This window comes from Musa acuminata, chromosome BXJ3-6 (assembly GCF_036884655.1).
Source record: "Musa acuminata AAA Group cultivar baxijiao chromosome BXJ3-6, Cavendish_Baxijiao_AAA, whole genome shotgun sequence".
NCBI classification, from domain to species: Eukaryota; Viridiplantae; Streptophyta; class Magnoliopsida; order Zingiberales; family Musaceae; genus Musa; species Musa acuminata.
The window spans coordinates 31,526,762-31,538,447 of record NC_088354.1 but is presented as its reverse complement, the minus strand read 5'-3'; the positions used below and the strand labels follow the sequence as shown (position 1 = coordinate 31,538,447).

Sequence of the window (11,686 nt, the reverse complement as noted above, 5' to 3'; positions counted from 1 at the left end):
AAATGTTTTTATAAACTGTCTGTGATATCATTCATATGCAGTATCTTTAACCAGAACAAAGAATTCTACTGTACATGTCTTAAGTCGGACGTTGTATACCTGTAGGCAGGCATTTTTCTATCATGTGCCTGTGACATCTTCCCATCACAATTTAACTCCCCAGCTATGGACAAAATTCTCCTTTCCTCAAACTCTCATTAGCTACCTATAATCTCATTACTGCTTGCAGCCAGCAGTAAAACATCATACTATACTCAATTCCATGTAAGATCGGAGTAGACATCAAACGTGCACTTCCTCCCTGAGTTCATCAGCCTGAAGAGCTTCTGGTTTGAGAGCTCCGACGACGGCGAGCAGGGGGCAGCCGTCTCTCCAGATAGCAAGATTCTGCTCGGAATGCCGAGTCGCCGCTCCAATTCCTCGGCCTCCCCTCTTTCGATGACATAGTCGTAGCAGATGTATCGGCCGCATGCGTGGCTGCTCATTGCCTCGTAGATCGATACGTGAGCGCCGGCCAGCTTCTCCACATCGACGGTAACCAGCAATCCTTCTGCAAACATCTCACGAGCTCCTGTCCAAATGCAATGGAATGGGTTTCAGGATCATGGCCTTTACTCTTACTGCGTTGCCGGGACTCATCGATCACAGCATGCAGTGATATATCTCACCTTTGAGGTAGGCGATGGAGGCAGCGATGTTGCGACGATGGAATCCAGACCCGGTGACAAGAGCCGGGCACACCGTCGCTAACTTCAAGTCCCGTCTTCCTCGAGCAGCAGCTTCCCAAGCCGCCTTCTCTGCCATCGTCTTGCCCAGTGCGTACCACAGCTGCAGTCATCCGGAAGGAGTTATAAGGCAGAAACATGCAAGCCTTCGTCTTCACTCCAACTTGCGTCGGACTCGACTCACCTTCTTATCCCGGCAGAGCTGTTCATCACTCCAGCAGCTCTCGTCGACGACCCTGCGGCTACGAGGATCGCTCTGTCGCCATGTACAAGCCAACAGAGACGAGGTGAAGACGCACTTCCTCACTGACTCGGTTCTGACACAGGCTTCGATCACTCGCTCTGCCGCTCGTACCTCGATCTCGGCCATATGCTTCTGTAGAGTGGATGGCAAAGATCATGTTAAAAGCTTTGCCAGCATTTAAATCTTGCTTTGGTTCTACGATCTAAGCGTTATATGCTTTTAACTCACGGAGTAGCCGGATATGCCGCCGGGATCCAGTGAACTCGAGGTGTGGAAGACACCGGTGCAGCCATCGAACGCCCGGCACAAGCTATCCATGTCCGTCATGTCGGCCATCACCGCCGACACGCCGCCCCATAAGGTCTCTGTCTCCCTGAGTTTATCCCAATCCTCTGCAAGTTTCCATGCCAAATTAGTCATCATTTGTGAGGAGGTTTGCCAGAGTATTTATTAATCATCATTTCATCAAACATGAAATGGACAAGGTGGGAGCAAAGGAATTGGGGGAAAGAAAAGGAATCAAAGCTGAGACTAAATGACATCTTTCCACGCCGATTCAAACAACGGCGAGGAAATAAACAGCTGAAATCGAAGAACGTATCCGTGGCAGAGACGATTTTTATGTTCTATGGAGAGATAGATGAAGTAGGAGGCGATGAGGATAAGAAACCTTGAGTCTCGACGAGGAGGCGAACCGCATAGCCACGGTCGAGGAGGCGGTCCACGAGGGCGGACCCGACGAAGGAGACGCCGCCGGTGACGCACACCGCGCGCCCCTCGATCCGGCCTCCTCCGTCGCCGTCCCTGCTCCGCCGGACGCCGACCGGACCCGTTTTCCTCGCGCTCCGTCCTCTGCAGCCACTCAGGATCGCCTTTCGCAGCGCCTCCGCCTCGGCCACCGCACCCTCACTCCTCCCCATCGCCCCCATCCCTTGCTGTCTCACTTAAATGGGATCTGTCGCGAATTGAGATGGCGGAGTCGGTGAAGCTTTTATATCGGAGGGCTCTGATATGGTCACCCCTAATTATTCAAAGCCGTATGATGTATCAGGCACAAGATTACAAGACGGCAGGGATAATATGGGGTAAGAATAGCATTTGTCTTTTGCATCTCACTTATTTCTCGGAAAGGGAGATGGATTGTGGCTTGGCTCACTCGGCTCAGCTTGACTCGGCTCGGCTCGGCTCCAATGGCTCAAGTTGATGTTGTTCTGCCGGTGGTGGTTCTAATATGCAGAGCATGTTTGAACAAGCAAGTCCAAATTTGACTAAATATATATTTTTTAGCTTTATTGATGTCATAAGACTTACTTTATATTCCTATATCATATTCTATTTAAAATAAACTACAAGAGGACGGTATATGCAATTATGATTAACATGTTTTTTTTTCTCAAAAACAATTTTGCCAATAAGATAAGGGATAGAAGACAATGTCCCAAGATAAATAAATAATGTTGTGCTTAATAGTGGATAGAAATCTAAAACCATCACATTTTTACAATCTATATGTATTGACTTTTTTGTCATTTAATTTCATTTTTATTTATCATCATCATCATCTTATTATTATTATTATTATGTTTATGTTTATGTTTATCCAAGAATTCTTCCAACACAAGTCCGGGCTAATAGACAATTGTTTTTTTTTTTGAATGAATTCCTCCAAATGAAATCGGGCACCCAACTAGTAATAGTTTAACCGTATTTATTAATTAATGATGTTCATAAATCAGCATAATGGGAAAGGGTGAGATCAAAGATAAGCTTATGGAGTTTGACCATTAATCATGTTGACCAATTGACCCAAAAGAGCTACCTACCTAACCATGTGTGATGTCTAAAACATTGTCATTTGACTTGACTTGTTCAACTAAGTGCTAAGTTCCAACCAAAAATGTTTCTTGTAGACAATAATATTTTATTGATAAAGTACTCAAAGTGACATGTAGCCAAGTGTTGGCAAGATTCATGATGAGAATCCAAGTGTAATTTATTTGGGGCAAAAAAAAAAAACAAAAAAACTCTTGTTGTTTTTCATTTTTATTTTATTCACATATTTATGTAAACATATTTGGAGTTGCTGCCAAAAGACACCCAAAACAATCCTTCATTAAGTGCATGAATTAATGATGAAGAAAGATGTCATCACCACAGCTTCATCATTGTTCTCCTGGGATGAAAGCATTCTTCATGCCAAATCAAACAAATGGAGGTGCAGTGTTGAAAGCATAGTCTGTGTTTGTGCATGGCACCAAACTTTCTCTTAAGAACATTAGGTTTTTCCTAACATGTCATCACCACAACTTTCTGTCCACAATTAGGTCACTCTGACCCATCTAACACTAAATTAGTTCACATAACTAATCACTTCTACTTGTCTAGCTAATTAGCTGCTTAAATATTTTTCTAAATTAACAAGGGAGGTAAGAGAAGACTATTTATCATTCAACCTACTTTTCTACATGTAATATTATTCTAGGCAAAATTACCTATTACATGAAATATGTTTCATGTTTTATTTATTTGTTATTAAAGGGTAATCTCAGACAATGAAGGCTCATAAAGAGTGGGTCAAAAGGAACTCTTGATACCTCTTTTTTTTTTAATCCAATAATTAATTTTTAATTAACATCACTAAATTTATTTTTTAGGCATTAGCATAACTTGCACAAGAATTATGAAGAGGAAGAAAAAGGAGTATATTCCATTGACTTTTAGGTAAAACGCTGAGTCAAAGTCTTCGTGGGCGGGCAGCTGTTGCGCACGTGGTGGGTTGGTGCGGAGGGCTCGTGTTCTGCGAACCACCAAGCCGGCCACTCACAAGTCAATCGGCTCGGCTCCAAGCTTTTTAGCCACGCTTGCTTCGCCAACTCGTGTCCGAAATGGTGGTGGGCTACGTTCGAAGGTTGACTCTGACACTTCCAAGTTACGTGAGTCAATAATATCAACCGTCCGATCCGATCATAACGATCGGGCGGGGCCTTCCTCGAAGTTACCCCGTGGACGAGTGCTGCTTGATCCATGAGGTCTAATATAAGAAGGTGGAGTTGAGAATTCCTTTCTACCAAAGATCATAGCAGAAAAGACTGCATTATTAGAAATAGAACCAATTTGATCAAAATATGGATTTCTTCTCTCTCGATGCTGTTGATAGATATCATGTAAAAAAGAGTGATTGAATGTCTATGATAAAATTGTGCCTATCATGGTAGCTAGTCAAACTTCTCATTCATACAAGTCAAAGCAGTGAAATGATAATGAATCAGATTACTTGAACTTGTAATTCAATTCAAATCATAAAAAGCAGCATCTGCCTAAATCAAGTAGGAGAGAGAGGGAGAATACCAAAGATTCATGATGAAGGCCTTTTTGCTCCTTGCAAGTCATTCCTCAATTGATTCATCATCTGAGGAGCCAAAAAAAAAACAAGTCATCTCAGAGTTTTTGTCTAAATAAGCAGTAGACAAGTTTACTGTTTACTGTCAGTGACATGAGGACAAGCATAAGAACATCAGAAACCAATGGTGAGTTAACAAAGACACAATTTTCCTCTTCAAATACTGAGTTTTCAATATATATTCGAGAAGCAGTAAAGGGATATCAAAAGTTCCTCGAAATGTAATCTCATTTGCGACTTGGGTGATGCTCGAGTTACTGAAACATAGACCTATATGAGAAGAGTTGCATCAACAAGGGTGCAGCAACAAGGATGATGTTACTTCTTCGAGTGATTCATCTACTGTTCCAAAGAGACTGCTTCGTATTTGCTGGTTCCATCAGAATCTTGATCCTTCTAAAATGAAACATTGCTTGGCCTCATCAATTATTCCTGCATCACAAATCAGATCAAACGATACATGGAAAACCAGTTTGAACGATCCCAAACCTTTCTGCCGCATGGCATTCTCCTGCTGACCGAACAACCATATGAGAAACATGAAACACAATGTTCGACAAACAGCCGTCCATCATCTATGATCATAGCCTAACAGTACATGAAGAACAAAGTATAGCTCATGGCATTTGGAAGCAATTGCCTCTCCACCATCACATCAATCAAAGCAAAGCCATGCCTTTTACAATGCAGAGCACGGCAACGTCATGGTGGCATCCTCTCTCTCTCTCTCATCTCCTTCAGAACATCTCTAGCTTTATCGGTCAGTCTGTGTGATTACATCCGGGCATGTATCTTATTCACGCATTTTATCGACTAACTCGTGTGCCTTCTCCGTCCCGCGACTCCTGCAGTAGACATCCTCCGTTCAATCGTACGAGGCCAGATCCAGATTCACCCCCAAGCTCCAACATCTCCTGGAAGAAACCTTCAGCAACGGCGTACTGTCAATCCGACAACAATATGTCACACATCTAAAGATTAAGGTTAAGATCATGCTTCAAGCTGTGATACACAGGGTCCGCCCGCATTTTATCGACCACCTCATAAGCCATCTGCCTCCCGCGATTCTTACAGTAGACATCTTCCATCTTCCGTGCAATCATACGAGACCAGACCCGGCTTCATCCCCCAGCTCGGAAATCTCCCCTTCAGCCTCGTCGGCGGACTTATTATCTGTCAACAACATGTCAAACCCCTGAAAATTTAGGATTCAAGTCATGCTTTAAGCTGTGATACACATTCCAGACATCGCTCATGCTCTTCTCCTGGCGCAGGATGCGCAACGGAGCGCTGAAGCAATCGGTATCGAACATCGGAGAAAACATCAAACGTAATACCGGACGGAACAGCAACAATCCAAAGCATATTCACCATCCTACATCTAATCTTCCTTGTAAGCCTTCTGCGTGCCACGGCTTTACCAACAAATCGCACAAAAGCGGTGATCAAATCTATATATCACTGAATATGGTCACTTAATCGGGCCTCAATAATGCTTAGCCTTTGGATTGGTCGGGGTGCGCCAGGCCCGTGCAGTAGTGCAACGCACAGGCGACGCGCGAGGGACCCAATGGCAAGCCATTGTAGCGGACCCTCCCCCACAATAAATTAATTTAATATCATAGTGGATCGATGACCCACGTATCAGATATTAAACTGATAAGAACAGATACTACACTTGATCTTAGCCAAAAGGCCGAGAAAGGTATGCTTTTCCCAGTCGCCATGACACGCTTATATAGCGCTCGCTTCAGTTGGTGGTCTCTTATTTGGCGATGTGGGACTAAACGACTTGCAAGCTCCACTTTTCAAAGTAACGGGAAAGTTGCATTTGCATCAAAAGACATCACACATTGCAATTTTTCCTTTTAATTAAGCTACACACATGATTAATTTAACTTATAGAGGAAGTTGATCCTCGTTATGGGTAAATATATGCATAAAAATTATTCGGGATCAATTCAGTCGAAGTGTATTCCTTATAAAATTTAACAATTTTCTTATTAGGGTTTTTATCGATATCGTCCAAAAGATCAAACTTGAGGTATGTGAGTTCATTGACACATTTTATTGGTCTCCTTTGAAATGGTATTAGTTATTCTTGGTATTCTATCTCATTTTTAATGGATATTTCACATTAATTATTAAAAAATACTCTAGTATCTTAAAGTTAAGGATTCTTACATATTTACTTAGAATTGATACATTTTAATAAACAATTCATCATATCTGCTAATTTTAGTGTGGTTAGGAAATTAAAACTATTTTAATTCAGTATTCAGGCTTTCATGAAATTTATGTGTGAATTATTTTAGATCCCAACTAAACACCAGTTATTTAAACTCATCTTCTACACGTCCACACGTTTATATATATATATATATATATATGATCATGGGGAGCCACAGTGGGCCACGCCCCAAGTCCCCGTCGCGTGGCGGACGGACGCGGCATCTGAGACAGGATACAGAAGAGGTGGTCTCGGATGATATCAGCAAGCGGGAGCTGGGACCCATCTCTACTCGAAGGATTCCCTGGCCCCTGCCGCGTCCGAGACAGGGGAGGCTCACCCTTTCACGAAGGAATGGAGTGCAAACGACAAAGGAAACGGCCAACTGGCAGCCGTTGCTGTTGTCGTCCCCCGCTCTTTCTTCTCCTCTCCCTCTTTCCCTCCTGCCTTCCCTCTCGTCGCCAACAATTTCTCCTATTATGATCTCCTGCTCCTCCTCTTCTTCCCATCTTCCCACCGGATCTTTGGGCCACCGGCCATGGCGGCCCTGGATCTGAGGGCCGCCGCCCGCCGCCCGCGCCGCGGCCGGACCATGTCCCACTGGCGGAGGAGCATCACCGCCGTCGCCCTCCTCTCCTCTGCCGTCACGGCCCTCCTCGCCTTCACCATGCCCTACCCCCTCGCCCTCGGCCTCATCTTCCCCCTCGGCCCTCTCTCCTCTGCCGGCACCTCCTTTGACGAGTATGAGCCCCTTCCCCCTTCTCCCTCTCTCGTTCGCGTCAAACCAAACGAACCCGCCGTTTCCACCTCGAATTCTGTCTCTTCTTCTTCGTTATTTGCACCGCCTCAAGTGCTTCGGAACCGTATCGAACCGCCCCCAGTGGTCCGGAAACGCTCAAAGCGGCGAAGATCCAAGCGTCGGGAACCGCCTCCAGTGGTCCGGAATGTAGACTTACCCGCACGAAAATCCAACCCTAGCGACGTAAAGGTCCCATCTCTGCGTCGGGAGGTAGAAAAGTTCGTCTTTTCTTCTTTTGGGGCAATCGGAGAGTTTCGATTCTGATGTTGCAAATAATTCTGCTGGTTCGTTGAAATTTGTGTAGCCGGCTTATTGGAGAATGGCGCCGGAGGAGGCACTTCGGCTCGCCAAGAGAGAGATTCAAAATCCGCCGGTAGTTTTGGATGATCCGGATCTGTATGCCCCGTTGTTCAAGAATGTATCAGTTTTCAAGAGGTGAGAGACGACTCTTTTGCCTTTTTGTGGGCACTTATCTTGCGAATGATAGCTGCAACATTCTTTTTGTCGTATGCATCACAGCTTAACATTCTCCAGAAACAAATCAAAACAATCCTTAAATTGATATGCTTTCAGGAGCTACGAACTGATGGAAAGAATGCTTAAGGTCTACATCTATCAGGATGGGCCAACACCCATTTTCCACACACCAGAACTCAGAGGCATTTACGCTTCTGAAGGATGGTTTATGAAATTGATGGAGGAGAACAGGCAATATACCACCAGGGATCCAAGTAAAGCTCATCTGTTCTATCTACCATATAGTGCACGCCAGCTAGAGCTTGCCCTCTATGTGCCCAACTCACACAACTTGAGGCCCTTATCACTCTTTTTAAGGGACTATGTGAATGGTATAGCTGCAATGTTTCCTTTCTGGAATAAGACTAGAGGGGCAGATCATTTTCTAGTTGCCTGCCATGACTGGGTATGTATTCACTAGTGTCAATTTTAAATATTCTGCCTTTGCAAAAAAAAATTGTTGAAGATTCTTAAAATTCTATATGATCAACTCTCGTTAGGCATCATGTGTGATGTTCCCTGTTCTGTTTATCTTGTTCAATTCCAAATTTTCTTTGTACATCAAGTTTAGTGATTCTTTTTTGTCAGTTCTAGAGTTCCATTATACCTTATCAATTACAGGTTTAATGACGGCAAGTTCGGAAATGACTTCTATTGGATAATATCATATTTTGATAAAATCTAGCTTATGTCCTTTGCAAACATTATTTCACGGAGTTTGGATGTCCAAAAGAAAAGTCACTGTGGGTGTAGATTGAGAAAATAATACATAGTGGGTGTGAAATTCATATGCTTGATGTTAAGACTTATTCATGTAACATATGTTTGAATTAGTTCATAATAGAGTTTTGGAGAGAGATGCCTTGTCTTTTATTCCACAAATGTGTATCTTTTTTTGTTTAATTGATGTTTTGGAGATCTGTGGATGGAATAATATATTCATGACTTCACAATTCTAAGCACGAGTATGTAAATCACCGTATCAGTATCTTATATAAAGTTCACTTGATCATGTTTCTGCAATAACAGCTATGACCCCGTTTTCCATCGAGTTTTGTACAGGGGCCTTACACCACCACTCAACATGAAGAACTGTGTAAAAACACAATCAAAGCTCTGTGCAATTCTGATGCTTCAGAAGGTATATTTATCCGTGGCAGGGATGTTTCCCTTCCGGAAACAACCATCAGAGATCCGAAGAAGCCGCTTAGATATGTGGGTGGGAACCGTGTCTCCCAACGATCTATTCTAGCCTTTTTTGCTGGGAACATGCATGGGAGGGTCAGACCAATCCTTCTGAAGTACTGGGGTGATAAAGATGAAGACATGAGAATCTATGGACCCCTTCCAAACAGGGTTTCAAGGCAAATGTCATATGTCCAGCATATGAAAGCAAGCAAGTTCTGTATCTGTCCCATGGGATACGAAGTGAACAGCCCGAGGATCGTTGAGTCTATATATTATGAATGTGTTCCGGTGATAATAGCAGACAATTTTGTGCTTCCTTTTGAGGAATTGTTAGACTGGAGTGCGTTCTCTGTGGTTGTAGCTGAGAAGGACATACCTAACTTAAAGAACATACTACTAGGAATTTCTCTCAGGCGATACATCAGGATGCACACTTGTGTACAGAAGTTGCAGAAGCACTTTCTTTGGCATGCAAAGCCACTCAAGCACGACATTTTCCACATGATTCTGCATTCCATATGGTTTAACAGGTTGAACCAGATTCAGCTTCAGCAGGAATAGCACCCTTGTTGCGGTGGAAAGTATACTTGCACTTTACAGATATGAAACTCTGATGGTTTATGAGTAGCCTTCCAGTGTGATATACGAATCAAGGTTGCTTGCCACTGCTTAGTTCATCTATGGTTGGGTTTCACTGTTCCAGATCTAGAGTTTCTTGAAGCAAGAATATGTTTTCAGTGGGAAAAATCAATTGAATTGAGGGATATTAACCACGGGATTTTAGAGTTGCTGTGGTTAGATGTCGACTGAGGCTCATTATAATATGCAAGGATCATTAGGAATGAAGGTCAGCCGAGCAAATACAGATCCACGAGACTCCTGGTGAATGCAAGGATGAAATCCACCAGAACAATGGCACGACAAAGTTCAAGTAACCTCCAATAAGAAACTAGAAGAAAGTGTTTTACTTTTTCTTTTTTAATTTATAATTTTTTAGCTTTATTTATGCAATTCTTTTAAATGGTGGTCCTCACTCTTTACAGAAAAAAGATGTTCAGTAATTGCTTGTTTATTTGAATTAATTTGAAGCCTTTATTGGATAATGTCTGTGTAACTATCAGTTGAATTCTTTTATTATTGAAAATTTGCAGCAAAATAAAATATTTATTAATTTGAAGCTCTGTTACTGAAAATTTGTGAAACATCAAATGATATGCATCAATTGAGGATGATGAAGGAATTATTAGGATCGAGAGCAGCACTAGCAGAAAAATCATTGATTTTGTAAGATATTCGTTCGTTGAAAACTAATTTTGAAAAGTGTTTGACTTTAAAATAAATAAACTAGTAGTTAATTTAAAAATAATAGCAGTAGTAAAAAGCAGAACAGAAATAAGCATATCGGAATTTATAATGGTTCGATCATTGTGACCTACATCCATTTTTGATTCCTTCTTCGTCGAGGTCATCGACGTCCACTAATGGTCTTTCTTCAATGGGTGAAGACCAACCACCTTCTTTACAGTACTTTATCATTTTTACGGGTTTAGGAGATAACCCTTACAAGGCTCACACCTCTCTTGAATGATCACAATACTAGAAAGGGAGAAGGAGGACTTTTATCACTTTTACAATACTTTTAACATCCCAAGACTTCAAGATATTATTCATACTTTTGTACCATTTCAGAGTATTTATAGGTTCCAATATCTTCAAAATTAGAACAAAAAAGTGTCTCACCCCGTATTTCTAAGATACTGGTGGTACCACCACTATTATTGGGTGGTACCACCGCTTGTAAATTGACACTAGACGGTACCATCGCTCAGTCTGACGGTACCACTGCCTGATAAGACGATAACCACAGCTTTGAAGGTAATAACTGTTGGCGGTGCCACCGCCTAGAGCACCTAGGAGACTTAGTCCCAGGCGATGCCACCGTTCGCCGTGACTTCGGGTGCTGAATGAGCTTTTCAACCAGCTCAATTGGCCCCTAACTAAGTTAGTGAGATTATCTCTTAATTCTAACTCAACTTAAGGTTCAATTACGATAATTTAAAATATTAACTAAGCAATATTGGTATGGTATTGAGGTGGTACCTTAAAAGAACCTAGCCTATGGCCTTTTGGTTCCTTCCTATTTATAGAGATCCTCTATCAACTTAACCTTAATAGATCCTACCATATTGGGTATTGGATCTCCATCTAACTACCCAAGCCTCTTAGATTAGTGGATCTCTACCAAATAATCTCTCATTGACTCTTATTGGATCACATCTATGTGATTTAATAATTTATGGGCTAAATATGAAACTTCCAAACCTATAAGTCTAGTATCAAAGAGCGGAGTGTTCATACAGGATATTATTTATGTCTTAAGTTTAAGGATCATGTACACCACTAGAACGACGGAATCAATGTCTAACAATGAAGTATCATCAACCATCCAATATTCCATGAGCGAATTAATTAGTGAACTCATTCTCCAATAAGCACCTACATTATAGCCCTAGTATCCCCACACGAGCAGCTATGAGACCAGCCGCCTCCATCATATGGATGGGTATACAACACACTAGTCTGT

The 11,686-nt window shown here is 42.3% G+C and overlaps 2 protein-coding genes and 1 non-coding gene across 3 annotated transcripts; 1 reads left to right on the top strand and 2 right to left on the bottom strand.

Moving 5' to 3' along the window:
* Window positions 1-5: 5 nt before the first annotated feature.
* On the bottom strand, window positions 6-1,938 carry LOC135641184 (cinnamoyl-CoA reductase-like SNL6). Its single transcript, XM_065156332.1, has 5 exons — window positions 1,640-1,938; window positions 1,198-1,361; window positions 910-1,101; window positions 669-828; window positions 6-571 (listed from the first exon to the last, which is right to left on the bottom strand). The coding sequence occupies exons 1-5, from the start codon at window positions 1,896-1,898 to the stop codon at window positions 255-257; spliced, it is 1,092 nt and encodes a 363-aa protein (XP_065012404.1). The 5' UTR covers window positions 1,899-1,938; the 3' UTR covers window positions 6-254.
* Window positions 1,939-5,881: 3,943 nt separating this feature from the next.
* LOC135641877 (U2 spliceosomal RNA) lies at window positions 5,882-6,078 on the bottom strand. The gene has a single exon (XR_010497819.1). It is a non-coding gene; the product is annotated as a U2 spliceosomal RNA (small nuclear RNA).
* Window positions 6,079-7,000: 922 nt separating this feature from the next.
* On the top strand, window positions 7,001-10,175 carry LOC103988865 (probable glycosyltransferase At5g03795). Its single transcript, XM_009407534.3, has 4 exons — window positions 7,001-7,608; window positions 7,703-7,833; window positions 7,972-8,320; window positions 8,977-10,175. The coding sequence occupies exons 1-4, from the start codon at window positions 7,138-7,140 to the stop codon at window positions 9,661-9,663; spliced, it is 1,638 nt and encodes a 545-aa protein (XP_009405809.3). The 5' UTR covers window positions 7,001-7,137; the 3' UTR covers window positions 9,664-10,175.
* The last annotated feature ends 1,511 nt before the right edge of the window (window positions 10,176-11,686 follow it).

Excerpts from the sequence above, each read along its gene's own strand:
- LOC135641184 (XM_065156332.1), bottom strand. The coding sequence starts at position 1,898 with ATGGGGGCGATGGGGAGGAGTGAGGGTGCGGTGGCCGAGGCGGAGGCG. Across the intron at positions 1,362-1,639 it reads CCTCCTCGTCGAGACTCAAG|AGGATTGGGATAAACTCAGG; the intron begins GTTTCTTATCCT and ends GGAAACTTGCAG. Across the intron at positions 829-909 it reads AGCTCTGCCGGGATAAGAAG|CTGTGGTACGCACTGGGCAA; the intron begins GTGAGTCGAGTC and ends GGATGACTGCAG.
- LOC103988865 (XM_009407534.3), top strand. The coding sequence starts at position 7,138 with ATGGCGGCCCTGGATCTGAGGGCCGCCGCCCGCCGCCCGCGCCGCGGC. Across the intron at positions 7,609-7,702 it reads TCCCATCTCTGCGTCGGGAG|CCGGCTTATTGGAGAATGGC; the intron begins GTAGAAAAGTTC and ends AAATTTGTGTAG. Across the intron at positions 8,321-8,976 it reads TAGTTGCCTGCCATGACTGG|GGGCCTTACACCACCACTCA; the intron begins GTATGTATTCAC and ends AGTTTTGTACAG.